Raw genomic sequence first — 25,075 nt, forward strand, 5'->3', positions numbered from 1 at the left:
TACCTACTCATCCTGAAGTCATGGGGGTTTGTCAACCTCTTGAATATCATGTGATCTAATTCCTTAATTTAGAGAGAGAGAGAGAGAGAGAGAGAGAGAGAGAGAGAGAGAGAGCGAGCGCATTCCTGAGATAAGACCAAATAAGAAATTATGAGCCAATTAGGAGAAATTAAAATATATGTTTCATGACTTAAAAGAATTAGTTTAGCTTTACAAAGGGTTTGTGTTCAAAATCAAATCGGTACTTGCTGAAATTATTTTCCATCATCTGGGCAAGAAAAAGTGAGAAGTAAGGTTTAAAGCTATTATGTAAAGATGATTTTATGTTTTCTTAATTTACATTTTACAAAAAGATTTGCCACCTCCCACTGTAGATCTCATCTTACACAGTAAATAAGATGTAAAATACACTAAAATGCACTACCCTTGACTTATGAAATGATCAAGTTTCAGAATAAATTAGTGAGCTTCTAAATATCAAAAGCATGATAACATATTAAATAAATCAACATTAACAACTGCTTAACAGTGATAAAATATACTTTTATTTACTTTGTTGAGTCAGAGGGTCATAAAAAAAATTATTGCTAAAGTAGATATCAGGCAAACAGACAGGTGCTTTAGAAGTCCAGTTACCTTGGAATTTATTTAAACTAAGAGAAAAAGGTCATAATGTTTTCATGCAATACACACTTGGTTCTTTAAATAACAATTGTGACAAATAGCAGAAAGAATTAGGAATGCTGCACTGATGATCCATACAAAACACCAACATTTTAGGTTGTACATAATCAAAGAAATATCTTACTTTTCGAAATACTGTAATAGCCAATACACAGAGGCATGCCTTAGGTGGGCATAGGAATGCAGTTTTAATAAGGAAAAAAAAATCACACTGGAACTACTCAATTTCTTTTAAACCACTGAGCAAGAAAAGCAACATTGAACTTCCATACTGATTTTACACAATTTCTATACAGTACCTTGACTTAAATCCAAGAGCAAAAGTTAAAACTCTCCTCCTCTATTTTTGGTAAACAACTGCACGGTAAACTTAGATGACTTTTCCCCCTGGATTTTACCTGGGAGTGGCCTTTTTAATATTTTATTTAAAAGAGGGCAGGTTTGGCACTTTTATACTGATGTCACCAATGTTAATATTTCTTGGGATCTCAGGAAGATTCATATTCTTTACAGCTGATACAGCACGGGCTGGAGCTCCCGCTAAGCCAGCCTGCATACAGAAGTAAATAAAAGAAAAAGAAAATGTACAACTCAGGTGTAGTTCATCATAAAACACTTATAATGGAAGACAATGAAAAAAGATTTTCACATAACAAGTTTAGAAACCAGATGGTAGTTTGAACTGATATGAGATGGTTACTCTGAATACTAATCTATAAAGAGAAAACAGTTGACACATTTAAAAATACAGTGAATACATGCAATAATAACAATGTAAAGATTTAAATACAAATTAATGGGTACTACCTAGATATGCTAGGCAATATTCACAAAACAAAAGCTAAATCTTTACCTATATTTTGATTTAAGTGACATATAAGCCCAGAGCATAATTTACATTAGTTTCCTTATTAAACATCTCTTGCAAACAATCATGATTTTTTTCTTTTAAAATGGCATTTACTATCAATATGTGCTTCAAAAAATTAATAAATTATACTTTAGTTTCATTATTCAGGGCTAAACCCTTACAAACATTTCAAAACAACAAAATTGTTTTTTTTTAATTGTGGGGGTTCTTCTAAACTTTTATAAAATTTCTAGAACACTAAAAAGGAAAAAAAAATCAGGATTTTTAAATGAAGTCTGAATCCAAAGATAAAAGTTTTACCTAAAGATGAAACTGCAAAAAAAACAAAAGATTTTAACTTTAATGCATCAGTAAAACTTCTAATGATTAAAAATGTTTTATATAGATTCAACATCATATTTAATTTGTAGCATACAGTTATAGAGAAGGAAAAGCATATGTAAATGAATGAAATTTAAAATTTTCAGTCAGTACCACTAGTGCACAATATTTGGCTTTCCACTTAATAGGAATACTTAAAATTTTTGAAATAATTTTGGAAGAAACTATGCTTAAAAATAAAAGAAAAATTCATGTATATCATTTTTCTGAATGTGAAAATCAATAGCATTCATATTTCAGGTATAACTTATATACCAATAAAATTTCAGTACTTTTATGTAGTAAAACATAATAGCACCACTTCAATATAATAAAGCAAAGCCAACAAACTCAAGGGAGTTCAGTGGTATCATCTTGCACAAAAGTAGAAAATTAAGTACTAACAAAAACAAATCTTCCAATTTGTTTAGATTTCATATATGTAAGATAGTATGAGAAATTACGTAGTTTTTAAAGTCCCTTTTCATAATTTTATTTTTTCTTTTATGTAATCCTACCTCTTTTGCTAATTAAAATAATAATAATAATAAAGCTGTTACCTGAGAAAAATCTTGACTGATACAAAATAGGCCAGTGTAAACTATTTGCTGAATAAAGGATACAAACATTGTTAAGCAATGAAATAAAAGCCATGGATCATCAATTCAGAATTGGAAATAGAAAAGTTAGTAAAATAGTGTTAATAATAGATATGGTGCACATAGGCAATAAGAGTTATCTAGATGAATCAAAAACTCCATACCCAAACTAAAGACTATGCAGGGCTGGATAATTCAATTTTTATTATTTAATGGAGTTTAGCTGTTCTTAATATACAACTAAAAATTCGATTGACTTCTATATTTATACCTACCTGAAGCAGAGAAATTTATGTAATACCCCACTTCCCTCCTATTCCTTCAAAAAATGTTTACTTAGGGTAGTAAGCACCATATTCAAAAGTTTCTTTAATTTAATCATTTCAAGTTAAAGGTGTAGCTACCAAAATTTAGAATAGATAGACTACGATCAAAGAAGAATTCAGCTCAAACAGGTTTACCACCCTGTAAACATTCTTTTACCAGAAAGCATGTTGTCTGCCAAAGGAACAAAAATTATTTTACAAACTGCAGACATTATGGAATTAGCATCATTTTTCCAGGTAAAGGGATTTTGTAATTTTTCTAATAAAATGCCAATATTTTTACTTTGCAATTTCCATAAAGATACAAATTATAAGTGGACTATAGAATATATTGATAAAATATTTGGACATAATTATTTTAAAAGTTATGAAGTATTAAAGGATGTTATTGTGAAAAAGAATATGTAGGTGTGTATTTACTGGATTTTATGGTTTACATTTATAAATAGTAAAACATAAATATTTTACTATTAAATTAAATGTCATAAAGCCTTATTTTCCACAATATCCTTTACCATGTATAGCTAAACTAAACTTAAGCAAGGAAAATGAGAATTAAAAAAAATTATCTTGTTATTTCATTAGGTTAAATTGTTTCTTTTTGACTAAAAATGGAGTTTGGTTGTGGATTATTAATAAGAATATATAAATTCAATATAGCAATTGATTTAAATAGCATGTATGTGCCATGTTCTTATTATATACAATCAGAAGTTTCTAAATACAACAATCTATAATTCTTCTAAACATAAGCAGCAAGCCATAGACATGCAAAGGATGGGAACTATTTAGAACACGCAGATGAATTAAGAGAATCAAATTATTTCTCAAGCATGTTCAATACGTTTGTGTAGTATATCATAAATTGAAGTAGTAAGAAATTTAAATATTATAACATATATGTTAAGTTTTATTTGACATTTTAAGAAATCAGATTGTGAAGAATATTAAATGTGAAGAAGAAAAAATAAAGACTGTTGATCAGAAAGCAGATGCTTAAATAAACTGTCAATTTTGATATATAAAAACTATGGCTTAAAAAAAAAGGACTATGTTACTCAGGCAATCAACATCAAAACAGTCATGAAACAAATTTTGTTTTCAGACTTCCATCAAAGTAAAGTCTGAAACATTTTTATTAAAGCATAAAATGTAAAGGAAGTAATCTGCGATTAGAAAATCCATTTGCTAACACTGAGGTATAAAGTAATTTTTATCTTGGTTAAATTTTTTTTCTAGTAAGATATATGCAGAGCAATAGGATAACTTTTACTAAAACTTAACTTTTTTAACACTAAAATTTACAGAAATTATTTACCTGACTTGTTAGTAGTACACACAATTTAAAAATATAAAGGAAGATATTCCTGACAGTACAACATAGTTCTTAAAGATTTAAGATTACATAATTGACATAAAGCAAAAAGAAAAAGAATGAAATTCTACTAGAGAAATAACTTGTTTCGTCTGTTATACTTGAGCACCACCATGGCAGGTAAACTGCAGCAACTCCACTAACAAAAACAAATATATGAATCCAAAGCAGTTAAGAGTATGAAACTGGATGAAAGAATGAAGTACAGTATATAAAAGAATGGGCATGTTTTCTCTCCCATGAGATTAAATTAACAGAATTAAGAGAAAGAAAACAAAATGAAGTCTGCAAGTATACCAAAATGAGGCCAAACAGATAGAAGACTTATACAGACATACTCTTGGAAATTTCAAGCACTTGAATCACAAAGATAGTAATGGATGGATATGATTTGTTTTTTATTTTCTTTTTAAATTGCCAGACCCAAAAATAAACAAAATATGAGCAAGCAAAACTGAAAAAGCAGCATTGCTAAAATATATTTCAAAGAACTGGAAAGCTCCCCTTTCCTCATGCAATAAGCAATTAACTTTCCTGAAGGGAAATGGGAATTAATAATCTTATTTCATCTAAGACATAAAATACCATCTACCACCTTAAAATAGTTTTTGCAAGCTTGAAATATAGTATAATAAGATGGTAGCTGGAATCATTTGTACATACTAAATTCTTTTCTCAACCTTCTGCTGGAAATTGCTAAGTGCGTATTCATAACTTTGACCTAACAGGAAGGTGAAAGAACACCAACATTAATAAATATAATATTAAATGGTTTCAGACTCAAAATCATTAACAAAATAATGTCAGATTTTGAATGCATGCTTTTGAGCAAAACAGAAATTTCAATGTTTTAATTTCTGAATATGAGGCATAATAATTTTTAATCAGGATTTACAATAGGCTTGTTCTGTACTTCAAAGACAGTGCTTTAACACTGTAATTATAAACACATTAAAAATGTTGGTGATGTGAGCAAAAACTAAAGGATTTTATAAACAATTTTATCAAAATTAGAATGTTCAAAAATCTTAAAAAATTACTAGTCATTTTATAAATTATCTTCAGTTATAGTTTTAATTTCTAACAGAATTTGCCTGTATGAGTGAAATAAATATAGCAGACTAATGACATTCCTGGATTTATTACAACTAGTTTGATCGTAAATGGATCTTAAGGGTCCCTCACCATGATTCTGTAGAAGTACAAAATAAATGTGCACATCAAGGGAGAGGGGCAGAATCAACTCATGGCAGACCTTCCCGCCATCTTTATCTTAAGGTCACTTTTCCTACTCTCTACTCTTTGAAATTAATACCTGAATTTTTAAAAAGCCAATTAATAATTGTAACATACCCAAGTGGTTGATGGTTTCTTTGATAGAAAATTGCAGATTAATATAAACTAAATACTGCAACATAGAAATTGGCAGTGCTCTCAATTTATAGAGTGAATAGGTTACCAAGTATTTTCCATAACAGAGACAAAATAAAATTGAACACTGGAACCAAAAACGGTACTCCAGCTTCATGATATAGCCCATAATCTTATTCTAAGATATTACAAAGCCACCTGTATGTTGCTACTTCTCAAACACAAATAATGCAGTAGCTGAAAAGCATGCCAAATTCTCATGTTTTTTCTAATTAGTCAACTGGATAACCTACCTTGTTAAATTTATAAACTGTTTTTCCTCCATAAGACTCAAGTAAGGTATTTTCAACTGAAAGTTCTTATTGGAGGCATATAAATATTTTTATCCTTTCCTGAAATTTCTTGTTGCCAAAAAAACTGCTCATCACCATCTACACAGAACTTTCAAAAATGTAGTTTACTCTAATTTATGGTATGAAACATATACAAAAAACTGAAGAAAAATAATTTTGTAAAGCAAGGACTCTATTAAAAACACTTCCAATATTTGCCAATATACTTTGCAAAATTTTTCAAGCTTCAAGAAATTTAATTGATTCTAATTAGGATATGTTTGGATGTCAGAAGATTTGCTACAGCAGAAATCCAGTGTTTCTTGGTAATATATTTAATCCTATTTTTAGAGCACTTCATCAAGTTTTAAGAGATTTCTGATCTTACTTTTTGTTGGCCACTATTAACATGCACCTGCAGGTCAAAAACTCTAAAGGCAATTCTGTTAAGACTTTGGAACTGAAAACCATTTTGGGGGGAAGAAGTACTATTTAACAGTCATTATTCTAAGACTTTACTGCTTCCCACTTTGTATGCAAAACTCTAAAAGTTCAGCTTTGGGTTTTTAAATTCACAGCTTCCAAAACCCAGCAGGCAATTTTATGTTAGAATCCTAATTTGGAGATGGATAAAACATTTGAAAGTTAAATTAAGATTGGTTCTGTCACATCATGCTCAAAATATACAAAGTAAATTGTCATTTCTACAAATGCAATTTGTCAGTTAAATGACAATATTTTAAAAAGGAACAAAAAATTTAAACTTTCCTTTTACAATGCAGGCAGACAAAACAGAACAAACATGACATCAATGATATACTAGTAAAATACACTAAGTCCAATAAAAGATGAAGAAACTACAAGGAGAAACTAGAATGGAAAATAGGCTACAGGGACTATATGGGTTCATTAACACAAAGAATTTTTGAGTCTGGCCTAAATGATTAATTGCCTTTGACATCATTTTGCTTTCCCTTTGGTAAAGTACATTTTTCTCAAAGTCAGCAATACCTTGTCTACCTGTCCTGTCTGGGAGACTGAAAGATAAAGGTCTGTAAGAGAGAAGAATGGAAAGAGCTAGAAAGATCAGGATGTTCAGAAAAAAAGAGGACTGATTTTTAAAAAAAAAATAGTGACTAAATTCAGACTCATTTATCCATCTTAAGATAACATGAAATATATAAAAGCTAACAAGCCTCCCCACCTCACCCTCTACCTCCGCCCCCAGATAGTCATTTCATTTTTAGGCAGATTCCTGAGTACCTCTTAAACTTACCAAATCCCACCAACCTCCCAGCTTAAACCCTCCTCTCCCAAGATCCCAATGTTATAGTAAACCAGAATAGATGAAAATACATTCAGAGTATTTCTGTTTCTCCTCTTTGAGGATCTGGTAGATCTTTGTTTTTATCTGTTTAGGTGTTGGGAATTAAACTGGAAGTGTATGACCTTTGAACCAATGTAATAAAATCTTTTATTTCTGACAAGCACCTAGATAAATCCACATTATATTCAGAGTGGTTTTTTAAAAGATGAATGCTACTCCTAAAGAACTGCTTAGAATTTTAAAAATATAATTATCAGTTCTTCTCATCAATCATGATATTCAGAATTTTAATTTTCTTTCTTCTTCAGTTTTTGCTTTATAAAAATTATAACAAATTTGGTAAGAGATTAATAAGTCTATACTTTGCTCTCAAATAATTTGGGTTCATCTATAGAGTTATATTTCTTGATAAATCTAACCAGTTGAAGTAAAATAAAAATTAAAAATATATGAAAACTTTTCTCATTTCAATGTGTCTGGAATAAAGCTCAGCCATCTAAACATACTTAAAAATACACACATTGCTGGAAGATTACATTAAGTTGATATATTTTTCAACACTATTTCTTAAACTATGATAAGGACTAAATGGTCTCACTTTGACACACAAAAAGGTATTTCATCATTAAAATATTAGCAGGTACCCTGTGTAGAGAAACACTTGATAAATGTACAACTTTGTGGTTTATTCCCAGATTTAAAACATGCCTTCCTTTAAAGTACAAAAAGAAAAACTAATATGGTCACAGATAACAACAGGTTATATGTGTTAGAATATGATCAGTAGATAAATAATAGAAGCATGCACCAGTGTCTGTTTAAATAGTGCTGTTTCTGCAAAATATTTTTTTAAGTTAGGGCAATTTCATAACTATAATATTCCCATCAAAATGTAAACTGCACTTCACTGCTCTTTATAGATAAGAAAAACTGTTTTATTAAAATATTTTTAATGGACAATCAAAAAGAAAATGCCTATAATGCATTACAGGCCCTTCATGACTTTTGTAAAAACTATACATAGTTAACGCTAAAGAGCAAAAGAAAAAAAGGGGGGGACACCACCAATGGGAGGAGGTAAGTACTTAAAAATGTGAAAATTCCAAACAAGTGGTCAATATATTTTTACAGATAATTATACAAAATTCACAAATTATTCATTCACGTTAGACCTATTATTAATGAATCATGTCACTGCTCCTTTGCATTTAAAATTTATAAGGTACAAGCTTTTTGAAGCAATGTTTAGTAATTTACATACATTTCAAATTGTCATTTTAAGACTTTACAAACTGTAGTGTAGATTTTGCAATGAGTCTTTTACTATACTAAATAGTATATTCAATTGTACTAAATATTTGGAGTCCTTTTCTTTGTTCTAAAACAAAATTTTCTCTATTATCCTACATTATGCTTTCTTCATTCAAACTCCAAAATTTTAAAAACTGGCTACAGAACATACAAAATATATACAGTCACTTAAAACAGTCCTAAGTTTAAGCTCTTTGTCATCACTACAAGCCTCTCCCCTTAGGAAAGTCAATGGGAATTAGCCACTTTAGATGAGGAGAAATACAGGACTATTTTTACTTTAAGAACTCTGGAAAGGGTTTTTCAGAAAGCCTCAATTGTTGCTAACCCTCAAATTTATTTTAATCCATCATCTTTTATTTCCATAATTCAAATGAGCCAGAATTGTGTCAAACTGATTCTTTAAAATGTCAACAGAAAATTTTTCAGAACTCACCTTTTGTACATTAATGCTAGTGTATTAATTAATCCTTTGCTGCTTTTATAGCAATATTTACTTTAAACCAATCAAACATGTGAGCTAAAAGTAGAAAATATAAGAGTATGAAAATTTTCTGATGAAATTTCTAATACAGCATTGAATGAGATATCAAGACACTTTACCTTTCTAAACTTTGGCTAAGATAATAAGACAGCACCAAAATAATGTGAATTTGAGTGGCCTAGCCACAACATGTTCTGCTGACATTCAGCCTAGTTTTTGAGGAAATAGTCACTAGATTTCTAAAGTAAAGTAGGGTTTTATATAACACAGAAGTGTGAGTATCCTTAATTCATGCATTCTAATACTGAATCAAATAACACAAAGTTAGCAAAGTAAACCCAAACTTTCTTTTTATAATGCCATAAAAATCATAAATATCTGTATCAATGTATTAAAATGTGTCTTAACTAATTTGTCAGTGACCTTTGAGAAAGTCCAGAATCTAAAAATTGAGGTACTGAATTTGTTTTTTCAGTGTGCACTCAGACTTTCCAAGCACATAATCTGAAATATTACTTCCTCATAAGAATTCCATCACCTCTCCTTTCCCTTTCCAGAAAGAATTTGGAATTGTGTTTATTAACCAAGGCAGTTACAATTGTGGCTAAAAGAATAATAACATAAAGCTAGTTGTTGGATAATAGTCACAGGACATTTAACATACTAAAATGTGTATATTCCATTTCTAAAACCTGAATAAACAAACCAGCTGTACCTAAAGGGTGATATTGAACGACAAACGGTGAAAGTTACATACCATGCATTATTTATGATCATGCTTAGAACCTTCATTAACTAGAGCAAAATTTTCCCTTCTTACCTCAGATTTCTCCAGTTTATTTTGTGCATCAATTTGTGTAACAATCTCATTCATGTTGGTCTCCAATACCATTCCCCCCATCACCATTTCTGCAAGAATATTGTGAACCTAAAAGAAAAAATATAAAAACATAAAGAAAATCTCACAAATGTTTCATAATTTCAGTAACTTTTGTTTCAAAACTGCTGATTCTATTTTATAAGTAGTAAAAATAATTGAGGGCTCATAATCCACTTTCATCACTCCTGTGAACCTTTAGGCAGTTATATAAGCTCTTTAAGTCTTAGTTTAATGGGCTGAAAATCAGAAACAAGAATATACATTCTACAAAGGACTGTTGAAAGGATTAAATGAGGAAATCCATGGAAATACCCGAAACAAAGTAACTGATAAATACTAACTTTAGTAGTCTTCCCTTATCTATACTTTCACTTCCTTGGTTTTGGTTACCTGCAGATCACTTTGGTCCAAATATATTAAATAGAAAATTATAGAAATAATTTGTAACTTTAAAATTGTATGCCTGATGAAATTCTTAGGCACTCCACTTCATCCTAGCCAGGATGTAAATCATCCCTTTGCCCAGTGTATCTATGCTGTATTATGCCACCCACCCAACATTATGACGACTCTATAATCCAGGATCACCTGAAACAGTTCTGACTTCAGGTCAACAGATCAATAGTAATCTAATGCTACGTCACAACGCCTACATCATTCACTTCATTAAATCTCATCATATAGGCACTTCATTAAATCTCATCATCATAAGGGTGAGTACAGTATATTTTCAGAGTGTTACCATAATAACTTTTATCACTGTATATTGTTATAAGTGTATTACTTTAATATTATAGTTAACTGCTTGTTGTGCCTAATTTATCTTAAATTAAATTAAACTTTATCAAAGGAATGTATGCATATGAAAAATGTAGTATGTAATCTGGATCTAGATTATCTCCCAAAGTTCCACGTATTAAAGGCATATGTTAAAGGCACCAGTTTGTGGCACTTTGGGGAGATGATGCAACCTTTAGGAAGTAGGACCACCTGGAAGGAGGATGAGTCACTAGGGGTACCCCCTTGAAGGGACTATTGGGATCTAGCCCTTTCCTCTTATTCTCTTTGCTTTCTGGCCACCAGGAGGTAAAGAGGTATCTTTCATCACACAATCTATCATGATATACCATGCTGCCACCGGCCCAAAAAATTAGAGCTGAGTGTTCATGGACTGAAATCTCTAAAACTGTAAGCAAAAACCAAACCTTTCCTCCTTTTTTAATTGATTATTTTGTCACAGTGATAGAAAATTAACCAACATAGGTAATATCTGTGGTATAAGGCATCTACTGGGAGGCCTTGGAACATGTGTGAAAAGAGGAGCTACTATGCCACTATTATGATAATATCAAAATGATATTTCAATCAAGGTCAGAGCCAATGAATAGATATTCATTAAAATTTCTATTCTAGAAGTAGAAATACCCCTTCTCTTTGTAAAACAAATTCTTATGAGCACAATTGATAAGGCTCATAAAAGTGCAGTAATTCCCCTACCTATAATAATGTCATATTTAATACTCAAAAAATGATATAGGAAGGCTTTTTATATCAGATTCTTAGTTAATAATTGTTAGGTTACAATATTATACTGTAGGCAATTTAAAAAACAATGAACACACTGGGAAAAAAAGAATTTTCTTTTTATTGTAAGTAATTTAATAGTGTACCCTCAAAACACTCTACATATAAATATTCAGAACTTTTATTATAAATATATCTGAAAATGACTAAAAATAGTGTCTTCCATTTGAAAGTAAAAATATAACCCAGATATTTTTTCATAGTGTTTACTGGACAAAAACATAATGTGATAAGGTTAAGAGTACAGACTCCAAAATTATATAGGTATGAATACTGACTCTACCACTTATTTGTATGAACTTCAGCAGTCACATCACTTCTGAGTCTGTTGTTACCTTATTGACAAAACAGACAAAAACAATACAGTGTTTATAGAGATGAAAACAGTATAGGTATCTTCTAGGGTTAGCCTAACAATTAAATGAATGAGTCATGTAAGCACTTAGCAAAGGACCTATTACATATTTTTTAAAAATTAAGAAAAGCTTTAAATATATTATTCAATTTTAATTCTTGTATAAGATTTCAAACTAAAACTATCCTATCATTTACTCAATTTTCCTTTTACAAAGAAGAACAAATGTACAAATTTTGAAGAAAGATTTATATAAATTACTTTTTTTCCAGGAAATAAAATCAAATCAGAAACCACAATTTTTTTTGAAACTAGTGCTAAATACTATCACTTCTACTACCATCAATACTGCACTAGATATCATTTTTTAAAGAAATGTTCTGATGCTATACTTATGTGATATGATTTTATTCTCACATTTGGTTCAGTTGAGGCACATGATCTAGTATTTGGCAAACCAATAATTCAAACCTAAGTCTAAGCTACCCAAGTCCAATTCCCTGCTTTCTTCACTAATAACTAACAATAATGATTGTAATTGATATAGCTAATTGATTAAAGGTCAAGGTGATTAAACATATAATAAAATTATCTTAATTAATTGCTAATAGGTAGAGGAAAAGTGTTCAGAAAGGCTAGAGCCAATGAATAGATATTCATTAAAATTTCTGCTTTAGAAGTAGAACCACCCCTTTTCTTTGTAAAACAAATTCAAATTCTTATGAGAAAGCACAATTGATAGGCTTATAAAACTGCAGCAATTTCCCTATCTCCTTAGCTCAGTCTCTCTGTGGGTTCATGACCTTCTTATACCTTTATACATTGCACTACTGCTTTTCCAGAAACATCCCACAACACAAGTGATAGATTAGTTAAAAAAAAAAAAACTATACATTTCAGTATTATAGGAAAAATCAAGGAGGTTTAGAATATGGGTGGCCTAAAAATGGGGGTAATGCCCAAGAAATTTGAAGAATATGTGTCAATTTAAGTGATAGGAACTAAGATGCAAATTGATTCTCAAGGCAAAGGCAAAAACAACTAGGACAGCAAATTTAGAAATCCAGAAGAGACAGAAAATAGAAAAGTAGGGTCCAGTGAGTTATATCCTTAAAGAAATATAATCCTATTTATTATTAAGGGGAGGAGGGACAAAGTTTATTATTCCTATAATCTCAACTACACTCCTGTGTCCAAAGATAGGGGTGTGTGTGTGTGTGTGTGTGTGTGTGTGTGTGTGTGTGTTAGATAGGTGGGTGGGTGGTGCAGTTCTTCCCATATGATCAAAGCAAGCATGAATTCCGCAACAACACAGCTGGGTGTCCTCTAATTCAATGCAATGCCGACATCATCTACTGTCAGAGCTCAGTGTATTCTAAAGGGAAAGGGTTCAGTTCCACAAATCAGCCCTCTATTTTAGATGCTTCTGACTGACTGACTATACACTGAGTGTTATGGTTTGAATGTGAGGTGTCCCCCTAAAACTAATGTGTGAGACAAAGTTCAGAGGAGAAATGACAATTATGAGAGTCTTAATCCAATCAGTGAATTAATCCCTTAGGATTAATAGTACCTGAAAGTGGATAGGGTGTGGCCGGAGGAGATGGGGCATTGGAGGTGTGCCTTTGCACCTGGAGAGTGGAATCTCTCTGCTTCCTGATCATTTTGTGAGTTGCTTCCTTCTGTCATACTCTTCGCTCTGTTCTGCCTTACCTTAAGCCCTGAGAAATGGAGCCAGCTGTCGAGACTTAGACCTCTGAAACTGTGAGCCCCCAAATTAACTTTTCCTCCTCTATATCTGTTCTTGTCAGGTCATTTAGTCACAGCAGTGAAAAGCTGCTAAAACCACTGGGGTTCCTCACTACCCTCTCTTGGAGTTCAACTATTTGCTAAAGCAGCCCAGAACTTAGGAATGCACTTTACTTATACTTACTGGCTTATTATAAAGAATATTACAAAAGATATAAAGAGATGGACAGGGAGTTAACAGTACAGGAAGGGCTGCAGAGCTGCTTTGCCCACTATAGGTGCACCATCTTCCAGGAACCTACATGTGTTCATTTATCTGGAAGTTCTAGGAACCCTGTCCTTTAGCATTTATAAAAGCTATATTATGTAGGCAAGATTGACTAAATCTTTGGCCACTGGTGATTAACTAAAACTTCAGTCTCTCTTCCTAAGCTGAAATTATCAACCCTGATTATGTATGGTCTTTCTGATGACCATTCCCCACCCCATCCTGAAGGTAACTAGGGTCTGCAGGGCACCAGTCATCTTACCAATATACAAAAGGCAGTCATCACTCTGGAGATTCCAAGGTTTACAAGAGCTATTTGGCAGGAAAAGAGAACCATGACCAAATACAGTCATCCCTTGGTGTCCTGGGGGTGGGGTGGGGAGAAGGCTGGTTCCAGGACACCTAAGGAAACCAAAGCAGAAACTCAAGTTTTTTGAATAAAATGTAAAAGTATAATCTAGGTACATCTTCCTACACATCCTTCCATGTACTTGCATCATTTCTAGATTACATATAATAATTGATGTAATGCAAATGTCACATTAATCATTGTTATACTGTACTGTTTTGGGAATAATGGTAAAAAAAATCTAAACATGTTAGATATAGATGCAATAAAAAATATTTTGGATCCACAACTGGTTGAAGTCAAGGATGGAACTCATGGACAAAGAGTATATATATCTGAATGTGTTTGTTGTGTGTGTGTGTTTACTATACATCACAATATCACAATTATAAGGATAATAAATGCCTAAAGACAGTATTCTTAATGAAGAGGTAATAAACATTACAGAATATGAAAATTCAGGGGGATAAGCATGTACCAAATGAGAATTATTCATTAGAAGACTATTCCAGTATTATTAAGCATATAGTATCCATAGTGATATATGTCACAAGGAGGAAAAATTGAGAAACTGAATATAATATGTCTAGGGACAGATGAATTCATGTTCCAAGAACTGGAAAGAATTTTTATAAATTTAAATAAGAGAAAGAGAATGACAAAGGATGTGCTTTTAGCTCAGTCCTAACTTATATGGTTGACAAGAGTCTGGTAGTTTGTAATTTTATTTAAAACAGATTTTTGTGGAAATAAAAAGGACAGAGTGGTAACATCTTTATATTAAACTCATATGTTAAACTATTTGGATATTCAGCTAAGATAAGTTAAATGAGTTTTTACCCTTTTTCTGAATTTTTACAAGTTCTCAATTATCTAAGAAAATAGTGCAGTGAGTAAGTTATGTCATTGTTCTAGACTGATATGTTTGTCTTTCCACAATGACAAATTTACTGAATATCAATAAATTCATTAGCTATGTCAGTTTCATCACCTGATTTCACTTGGAACATGAATTCTTCTGTCACTGGACATATTATATTCAGTTTCTCAGTCTTGACCATAGCAACTACAAGTTCTTTATTCCACTGCAATCTTAATTACTAATATCTATAACATTAATACTTCATACTTCACACATCATACTTCAAAAAGTTGTTATTAGGCCACAGAGAGGCTGAGAGAGGGGTAAGATGGCCAAAAGACTTAAAATAGGCACAGTAAAAACAAAGAGCCCACACAAATGAAATCACTGTAGGTGGTTCATATAAGAGGGAAAACCCAAACCCAAGAGTGAGATGTCAAGGCAAAAGGGTCCTGAGGGAAATTTCCAAGTGAGTAGTATTAAAATGGAAGGGGAATGAGGTGAAGAATTGGGACAGAGCCAGTTCATTGCCATGATGATCTTTTGGGCACAGGCCATGATACTTAAACCAGAAAGTAGGATGGGTGAGCCATCTCATAGTCTCAGGCATACCACCTTTTATGGGTTCTAGATGAGGTGATCATATCACCCACTGGTCTGATGTTTCTGATAAGCTCATATGCCTGGTTTCTTTAGTTGATCTTGAGAATCATGGGTCTATGTGCCCCTGATTCTATTTGGTAAGTTCACAGATGACAACTGTTTGTTAGCACAGGTAAGTTATTTATCAGTCTTTGACTTATGATTTGTGACTATGCAATAAGTTTTGTGTGCCCAACATCAAGATGTTATCTACTTGCACAAACAAGGTGCCAAGTCACTCTACCTTAGCATTTGTATTCAAATTGAAGTAACTCAGGGCAAGGCACAGCCTGCTCTTTATGAATGGCAAATATCACATTAAGAATGTATTTCTACTGTGTATGTATGTTTTAAATATATGTTCCATCTACCCACCACATAGCTACTTCTGAACATAGACATAACTTCTGAGTTTCATTTCTATGTTTTAAAAAAATAGCAATACAAGCAAATGATAAAATATTTAAGCCATACAGAAACTTGTGTCAACAATCATAGTCTCTAACACACTCTGCATCTGTTATTAGGTCTCTCTATCCAAAGATATTCAATTAGTTGTATCTTATACATCCTCCTACTAAACTTATTATGTGTGTGTATGAATAACTAATTTACACTAGTGAGATCATACTACACATATATACATATTATACATATATACATATTCTTTCCTACAAGAAAATAAATATGCTATTTTAAGGAGAGAATGAGAAGCTGACTTAAAATTAAAAAAAACTGGTGCCTGATATATGTACAAAAACGATCAATGAAACTGTGTTGACAAGAACATATAACCAAAAAATACAAAATATATGATGGGGACTCTAATCATCATAAAACTAAAAATAGGAGAAATCTATAGATTTTTAAAAATATGACCACTTAGTAAAAACCAATGGAATCAACCAATACCAATGATATGTTCCCACTGAGATTTTTTTTAAAATTATATGATTACAAACTTGGATATGTCCAGAAATGTTTTGGAAAGGCACCCATGCATACCTTTTAATAGCACTTATCTTAAGGATCAGACTAAAGGACTGAGTGAAAAAACACCTTTTATTTTATAGTTTTCTTTTGAAAAAATTTTAACATGTGCACCTATTACTTTAAAAAAAAAAAAAGCTTGCAAAAAAGTAAGAGAGATCACAGCAGTAATTCAGAGGAACAATATAAAGGGCCTAAACTAAAGCAGTGGCCATGCATATATTGAAGTTATTTATAAGGTAGTACAAAGGAGCTGAATATTTGTTGTTGATAAGAAAAATGAAGCATGCCACTTTAAGTATGTCTATGAAGAAAGTGGAAACTTCTGCTTAAAAAACTATATTTAAAGACTAAATGATCTCAATATTATTTTATTAATATTTATATAAAGTACATTTTGGGTATCTAATAAATAGTAAACTTTTTTCTTTTCAAAGTTATTTTTATCAATTAAGTTAAAATTCAAAAGAAATGAACATGGTATTTACTTGTATTAATTAGTTGTCACTACCCCACAATCAGTAAATAATGTGTATTAAATATTTAGATGGAATGCTTCCAGACACTTGAATAAAGCCTACATACATGGTCATTGGACAGTAGAACAAAAGCTAATCACATATATTTCACTTTAAATAGTCAGAAGCCCTCCACTAGACCAAATCAAGAATCTGAAAAAGGATAAAGTAGAAGATCCTATTATACAGATTCCTTTCATTACATTATTACCCATTTTCACAGCCTAAAAGCTATGCACTTTGCTATAATTTTAGCTAAAAATGAGGTCCTCAATACAACAGTGTAAAATTTTACTATTTTAACACCTGACTATGGGGTGGTCAAACAAAATACAGTATGTGCATTCTATTTAATACTTGCCTTAAAAATAAAGACAACATTATGCATTGATATTAAAGGATCTAGAGATAGATGAGTTTAAATAAAGTACGGCATAGAACATAGAAAAAAAGTCTAGAATCCTACCCTTGCTCAAACATTAAGAGATTAAACTTAAGAGATGAAACTTCAGAGAAGCAGTGTGGGTGGCAGTAAGTAGGTATGAGGAGAGGGGAACAAGGTGAAAATGTTCATATTTGATCAAACAGTCTTCAGTATTATTTGACTCTTTCTAAACAAAATACTACTGTTGTAATTTTAAAATAGTAAAATATCTGACTAGGTAACACTAATTTTTCTTTTTTTAAATTCTGGAAGATAAGAGGAAGACAGAGACAAACAGACATTAAAGTTCATGAAACAACAGCAAACTATTTAAGGACAGAGATAAGTCACGTCCTTCACATAATCCTGCTGTATTAAGCATTCAATAAATATTTTAAGATGTGTTTTGCAAAGAACATTTCATTTTGTTTACACAAGGAAACTAAATAGGAGTTAAGAAAAAATGAGACCAAAGCAGAGTGGTAAATCTACTCTAAAAACTAGTAAAGCACAATGCTTTTATTATTAAGACAGAATAGCTAAATGTTATTTTAAATTATTAATTTAAATTACTTATTTATTTGCTTCTGTAAGTCATGACCTTTCTAAATAATCTGATGATAAATGTTTTTAATACATATATACTCATTTGATAATTAATGAGAACTTGCATTTATAATTGTAAATGATCTAAATATTTTTCTTCATATTTTGGATTTTCTTCAAAATCATGCTACCACCGATGATAAAAAAATTGCACCAATTAAATATGGCCAATTAAATCATTACAAGTTATAGAATATAATATGTACCCTAACCTCAGAATATTAAAATATGGAGTAAAATACGCATTTTAGGATCTCAAAATATGGTATTTTTCATGCTTCTTTAGCTCTATAAGAGTTAACAGATGAAATAAAAGCTATGATGAAAAATATTAATAAGAAAATGGGTGTCTTTGGGTTTTACTAAAGTCACTACTGATATTAAGAAAATGTTTAGTTTCTAAAATATATCTCCAAATATCTTTACCTGAATTTTGTTAAATAAAAAAATATTTAGGGCTGGGGATGTGGCTCAAGCCGTAACACGCTCGCCTGGCATGCGCGGAACGCTGGGTTCGATCCTCAGCACCACATAAAAATAAAATAAAGATGTTGTATCCACTGAAAACTGAAAAATAAATATTAAAAATTCTCTCTCTCTCTTTCTCTCTTCTCTCTCTTTAAAAAAATATTTAAAATTTCAGTGTAATTGTTTTCCAAGAAGATACTGGACATATCAAACTGTTACACAACTCAAAATTTTTACTTAATTATGTTTTTTTCAGTACCAGGGATTGAACTCAGGGGCACTCAACCCCCGAGCCAATTTTATATTTTATTTATATCTCGAGATCCTCCTGTTTCAGCTTCCTGAGCCTCTGGCATTAGAGGCGTGCACACTGGGCCCAACACTTAATTATGTTTTTAATTTTAAGAAAGTGTTTGCTAAGTTGGGCATGGTGATGCACTCCTATAATCCTAGGGGTTTGGGAGGCTGAGGCAGGAGGACCATGAATTCAAAGCCAGCCTCAACAACTTAGCAAGACCCTGTCTCAAAATAAAATAGAAAAGGATACAAAAAGCAAAAAGGGCTAGAGATGTGGCTCAGTAGTTAAATGCCCCTAGGTTCAATCTCTAGTACAAAAAAAAAAAAAAAAAAAAAATCAGTTCTATAAGTAACTTGACTAATATTATCTTTTTTCCCCTAGGGCTGAGGATTGAACTCAGGGTCTTGCACATGCTAGGTATATGCTCTGCCACTGAGCTAAATCTCCCAACCCCTTGACTAATATTATCTTGAGATTAATTCAATTTAAAAGGATCTAGTAAAAGATGACTACCCACCCCCCAAAAAAACCCTATATTTTTATTGAGTATTATATTATGAAAGAAACTCCAAGGTATAAAGATTTTGAAAAAAATCCAAAAGGAATCTAAGACTATATTTTATCATTCTATCAAAATTCTGGTAGTATTTTTTTAAAAAAATAGCAAGGGAAAATATATAAAACAGTGGCAATAGTAATAATGAAGACATTTACTAATAACTGAGTGAAGGAAAGCAGAGGGAGACCAATTCAAAGTAACAGATAAAATTTGAAAATGCAAAATATTTAGGTATGACTAAAAAAACTAGAAAGCTGTTCTATTTTCTATTCTGTATCCTGAAAAGCTGCTTATTTATTATGAAAGACACAGGTGTCCATTAAACAAAGAAACAAACAAACAAAAACCTCGGAATATGCCAGCTCTATTTCTACACTTTCTGGCTTATGTGTTATTTTTCACTTATATTTAACATTACAGGTTTTTTTTTTTTTTGCTTGTTTTAATTGCACAAAGGCTATAACTATCAGGGTTCAGTTAGATTATCTACAGATTTATGCTTTCTTTACTCTTCATCTTTTAATATGCTTCTCCTTCATCGCTTGACCTCCTCTGTGCAAATTACCCACTTTAGAATTTCCTTTAGTGAAGACCTACTGGTGGCATATTTCCTCACTATTTGTTTTCTCCATATTCTTGAAAGATATTCTTCTCAATTCCAGAATCACAATTTGGCAGTTATTTTCATTGAACACAATGTCTTCTAACTGCTATTGCTGCTGCTGAGAAATTGGTTGCCAATTTAATAATTATGTCTCCTGTGAAGGAAATTAATCTTTTATTTCTAGGTGCTTTTAGATGCTCTTTCTCTTTTATCCAACTTTGCCATCATTAGTCTAAGTGCAGGTTTCTTTCTATATAGTCTAATGTGATTCTTTTACCTGCAGATTATTATCTTCCATTAATTCTTGAAAATATCAGACTTTAGAAACTCAGATAATGAATGTTTTATTATTTTCTTTTTCTCAAACAAAGAATAAATGTTGATTAGATCTTTCTCACTCTATCCTCTATGACACAAAGGCTATCTTTCACATTTTCCTCTTTTTCTTTTTTTGGGGGGTTCTCTTTATGGTTCATTATAGATAATGTGTACTACTTACTCAAATATGTCTGATATATCACTAAACCTATCCATTGAAACTCTTGTGATATTTCCTCTTAAAATTTTATAAAGTTTTTTTTTAATCACTTGGGTCACTTCTTATACTTTATTCAGTGCAATCTTTATCAGGATTAACACTTATACAGACGCTTCTTTCTCTTCCTTCTTTATTGGGAGTAAACTTTAAAAAAATTATTTCTCTATATATTTTTGGTTGTTGATGGGCCTTTATTTTATTTGTTTATTTTTATGTGGTGCTGAGAATTGAACCCAGTGCCTCACACATGCTAGGCCAGTGCTCTACCAACTGAGCCACAACCCCAATTGGGAACTAAACTTTTTAACAACTTGCTTAGCAGGCAGGGTAGGAGATGGTGTTTCTGTGGTCAATTTTCTGTGCTGGGAGAAAAGGATAGAGACTGGCATACTGACACTAAGCTATCAGGAGTTTGATTACAGAAAGGAAAGACTGAGTAAAACACATCAAAAATAATGGGAATAAAAATATTTATGATAATCAAAGTAAGTTGCAAATATGGCAAAGAAGGTTAGAATAAATTATGTAGTGTTGTACTAGATGGTGAAGTATTAAGAACTAAATGGGCTTGTTTGGTTGGTTGTTTTGTGGTGCTAGGTACGGAATCCAGGGCCTTATGAATGCTAAAACATGTACCTTACCACTGAGCTACAGCCCTACTGCAATGACTTTTAATATATATAAATTTTTTAAAAAGTTTTGTATGTGTGGCATGTGTACATATAAATCTATTTTCCAGCTCAGTACACTAAGAACCAGGAATACCATCACCTCCATAGCAATGAGCAAACATGGTGCCCACATGGTCACTTCCGAACATCCTTTTCCAGTAAGAAGAACCAAGATTCCTTGAGAAATGGCTGTTTGAGGTCTGGAGCAGAAAATATACAAGATACTCCATCCACTGAAAAGGCCTACAACAATGGCCAGCCTTGTAATTATGAACATCTGAAGACTATGGTTTCAGTATATTATCTCCCTGCTAAAAGGAACTAGGGCTACTAGAAGACACAATGGTTCATCTGGAAAAGGGAATGAATAAAACAAGTCTAGAACATCTAACTGTACCAGAATACAAAGCAGCCATCAAGATCTGTGTAGGATCAAGTCAAAAGAACCCAGAGGACAATCTGAAGGGAGTTCTCATGGGTCAAAGATGGACAGTATGAGCACCAAAAGGAATGATATCAGCATTTGATTAAAATAAATTAAAATTAATTAAAATTCTGTCACAAGGACACTAATAACATCAATTATAATGTTTGGTGGGTATTAGGAAAGCAAACCATTAGGGAAACTGTTAAATATAAAGTGAAATACTCTAAAATTTATCCTTCCTTTCCTATATAAACTGTGCTTTTTAAACCCATCATTTCTGCCTTAATGTATTATTTCATTCAAATCACTTTTAGTGTATTAATATTCATATTTTTAATTATATTTTCTCTTTTTCCTTAATATACTTAGTTTGGTTGCATTTTATTTGTTCTATTCCTTCCCTTTTAAATAAGAGATTTTACTGTACTTAAACTTTCCATTAACAATTACTGTCTGGCCTCTCTCTACTAATTGAACACATAAGATTTTATTATTACTTGTAAAACAAATATTAAGTCTTTCTTCACCATTGAGAAATCTTGTTTTCCAACTAAAATGCTCTAGTCATTCCCTAATCTCCTTTCTCCGAAGTGGATAAGATCTTCAAAATACTTTTACAATATACAGTAAATGTACTCTTCAAAGTCTCTACTCTTTTCCTTCATGTTTTCTATCTCTTCATCTTTCAGTCCTGCTTTGAGGTTCTTTCCTCCATCCGATCTTCTAATTTCAGTCTCAATTATGCGACTGTCCTCTTCTTTTAAACATTTTAGTCTGAAAAACATATTTTTAAAACCTTGGAAGAGTTTTCTAGTCTCCTTAAGTACTTTTTTTTTTTTAATCATTTTTAAAATGTCATATGAGTCCCTCTACCTCCTCCAGGAGTTCTTTTTCAATGAAGCCTCTGTTCTGACTGACAGTTTTTCCCCTCTCTCTGGTTGAGACAGTAGTCCTTCTTCTCTGTTGAATTACAAGTATTCAGCTCTAGTTACCAAGCTATTAGTAATGGCTAGACTCCTTTAGAAGTCTGGCCTGTGATTTAAGATCAGGTTGTCAAAACTCCTTACTCACAAGAAATCAGGCTAGAAGAAAACACTCTGCTCTTAAGTCTAAATTTCCCCTGCCTCAATGGTAGGAAAGACACTTATGCCACCCATTAGATCGCGTTCTCTGATCATACGTGAGTGGGCGGAAGAATGCAGATCAGAGAGAGAAAATATATTCAAAGCTGCCACTGTCAAATTCATACACCCTTCAAACCAAGCTCATCCTAGAATTTTCAGCTTTCTTGCTCAATCAACCTGATTTTTTTTTTTTTTTTTTTGTCCCAAGTAGGGGCAACAACCCAGCGTTTTCCAATCAGAGCCTTACTTTTCAGGACATGGGCAGATAACTCAGCTGAGAAAATAAGCAGAACCTCTCAGCAATCTTAAAAGGGACATGTAGTATAAAAAAGAAGGTAAATCAAGTTATCCATATTTGTAAGATTGTAGAGGTTATTAACAAAGCATTAACTTAAGTGTAATAAAGATCCTGACTCAATTCTTTATTTTTAAATATTTTTTAGACGTTGATGGACCTTTATTTTATTCATTTTACTTATATGCAGTGCTGAGGATCGAACCCAGTGCCTCACACATGGTAGGCAAGAGCTCTATTACTGAGCCCCAGTCCCAGCCACCTGACTCATTCTTGATGTTTGATGGCTCATAGCCCTTGAGCCTCATCAGCCTCCCCTCCTCTTTTGTCTACTTCTGGACAAGCTGATTAGGCCTGGGTTCTCCTTCCTTTGCACTGATGGGAAAGCTAAATCACCCAAAACTTGACCCATATGCAGAAACTCTTACTCCAGCCTCATCCCTAACTACCATAAAACTCCTAGCCAATTGTTCCCTGCTCTTACCATAGAACCTCATTATTTGAGTAATAAACTTTTCATATCCTTTCATGCATCACCAGTCTGGATACCCAACTAATTTTGAGTGTGTATGTGTGTGTGTGTGTGTGTGTGTGTGTGTGTGTGTAGTCTGTTCTACTACTTCATGGTGAATGTTAGCTTTTGTGACTAATATAGAAATTAATAAAGATTTTTTTTAATGAGAAACTGGTAACCATCATAAAAGAAAATACATAACACTGGCTTAGGGATTAGGTAGAAGGCCACATGGAAACAGTTATATTGGAGGCTACAAAGTTAGTGATCCATGTTTGTAGTGCTAAACTAAGGGAATGAATTCTCTACAACTTCTCCCTTTCATCCATTGAGTTGTAGCTCAGAAGCAGCCTGAGATGGTATGCAAAACTCTATATTTACCTCTAAGAAAAAACTGAGCTGAGCCAGTGAGAAGATCCCTAACAGATGGAAGTCCAAGGCTGCTTAAAAGTGAAAACAATCCCATTTTCAGACAGAAAAAGTTGAGACAAAAAGTATCTACTTGACTAGTCTCTAACTCTTGGCATCCTGAAATCTACCTCAATACATTGAAAAAAACATTAAAACAAGAGCGCAGCCCAAAGAGAAGAGACACAGCTAATTTTGGCAGGTACCAATACACTAGCAGATTGTTAAATGAAAGGAGAATATATACACAATATATGTGTTCCCGCCTTACTTTTTTTTAAAAGATACATTTGTTTCTGTACATTTGTACAAAAAAATCTAGAAATATATATATTCTACAATGCTAACACTAGGCAATCTCTGTTATCCAGATGGCTTCACTTATTTTTCTCATCTTTATTTTCTGATCTAAAATGAAATCATATTAACATAAAATAGAAGTTTTAAAAACATTGTAAGTCATACATATTAGATATGAGAACTTAATTTCCTTACGGAAAGCTTTCATTCTCTAGTAACAAATATAAGAACTTTACTACTACCACACTTCATAAGAAAATCTTCAATTTACTTAAAAATTGCTAATATATTACCTAAGCTGATGACTTGAGCAGCCATTTTAAATTTTTAACTATGTGCCGGAACATAATTTTGATTACTGTGAGCCCTAAGACCTGAAAACAACAGTAGCCTTTTTAAGTGTGAAAAAAACTTGAGATATATTAGAGAAAAGCAGAACACTAAAAGTAGATTTCTAAAAATATTAAGTTATCTGTTCAAAGTGAGTTCATGTATAAAATCAAATCATTTAGTAAAAGAGAAATTAAAAATTGTATTCTTTTGATTATCACAAATAATAATAAAAAAAATTCTTGTGCTATATCTTGATTGTGGTAGTGGTT

General features: G+C 31.9%; 1 protein-coding gene across 2 annotated transcripts in view; it reads right to left on the bottom strand.

Annotated features, from left to right (window-relative positions):
* Nucleotides 1–557: 557 nt before the first annotated feature.
* The window catches only part of Ap3s1 (adaptor related protein complex 3 subunit sigma 1), an 81,490-nt gene continuing 56,972 nt past the window's right edge, over nt 558–25,075 (bottom strand). Inside the window, exons 5-7 of one of the 2 annotated variants that reach the window (XM_026415478.2) lie at nt 9,861–9,968; nt 6,930–6,970; nt 2,496–2,523 (exon numbers count right to left, since the gene is read on the bottom strand). In XM_026415478.2, the coding sequence (XP_026271263.2) occupies nt 6,935–6,970; nt 9,861–9,968 (144 nt within the window). In that variant the 3' untranslated portion in view covers nt 2,496–2,523; nt 6,930–6,934. Of the gene's footprint in view, nt 1,235–2,495; nt 2,524–6,929; nt 6,971–9,860; nt 9,969–25,075 lie in introns of those variants that run through there. The other variant, XM_026415477.2, reaches the window with a different exon arrangement.

Source organism: Urocitellus parryii, chromosome 1 (assembly GCF_045843805.1).
Source record: "Urocitellus parryii isolate mUroPar1 chromosome 1, mUroPar1.hap1, whole genome shotgun sequence".
Lineage (NCBI taxonomy): Eukaryota > Metazoa > Chordata > Mammalia > Rodentia > Sciuridae > Urocitellus > Urocitellus parryii.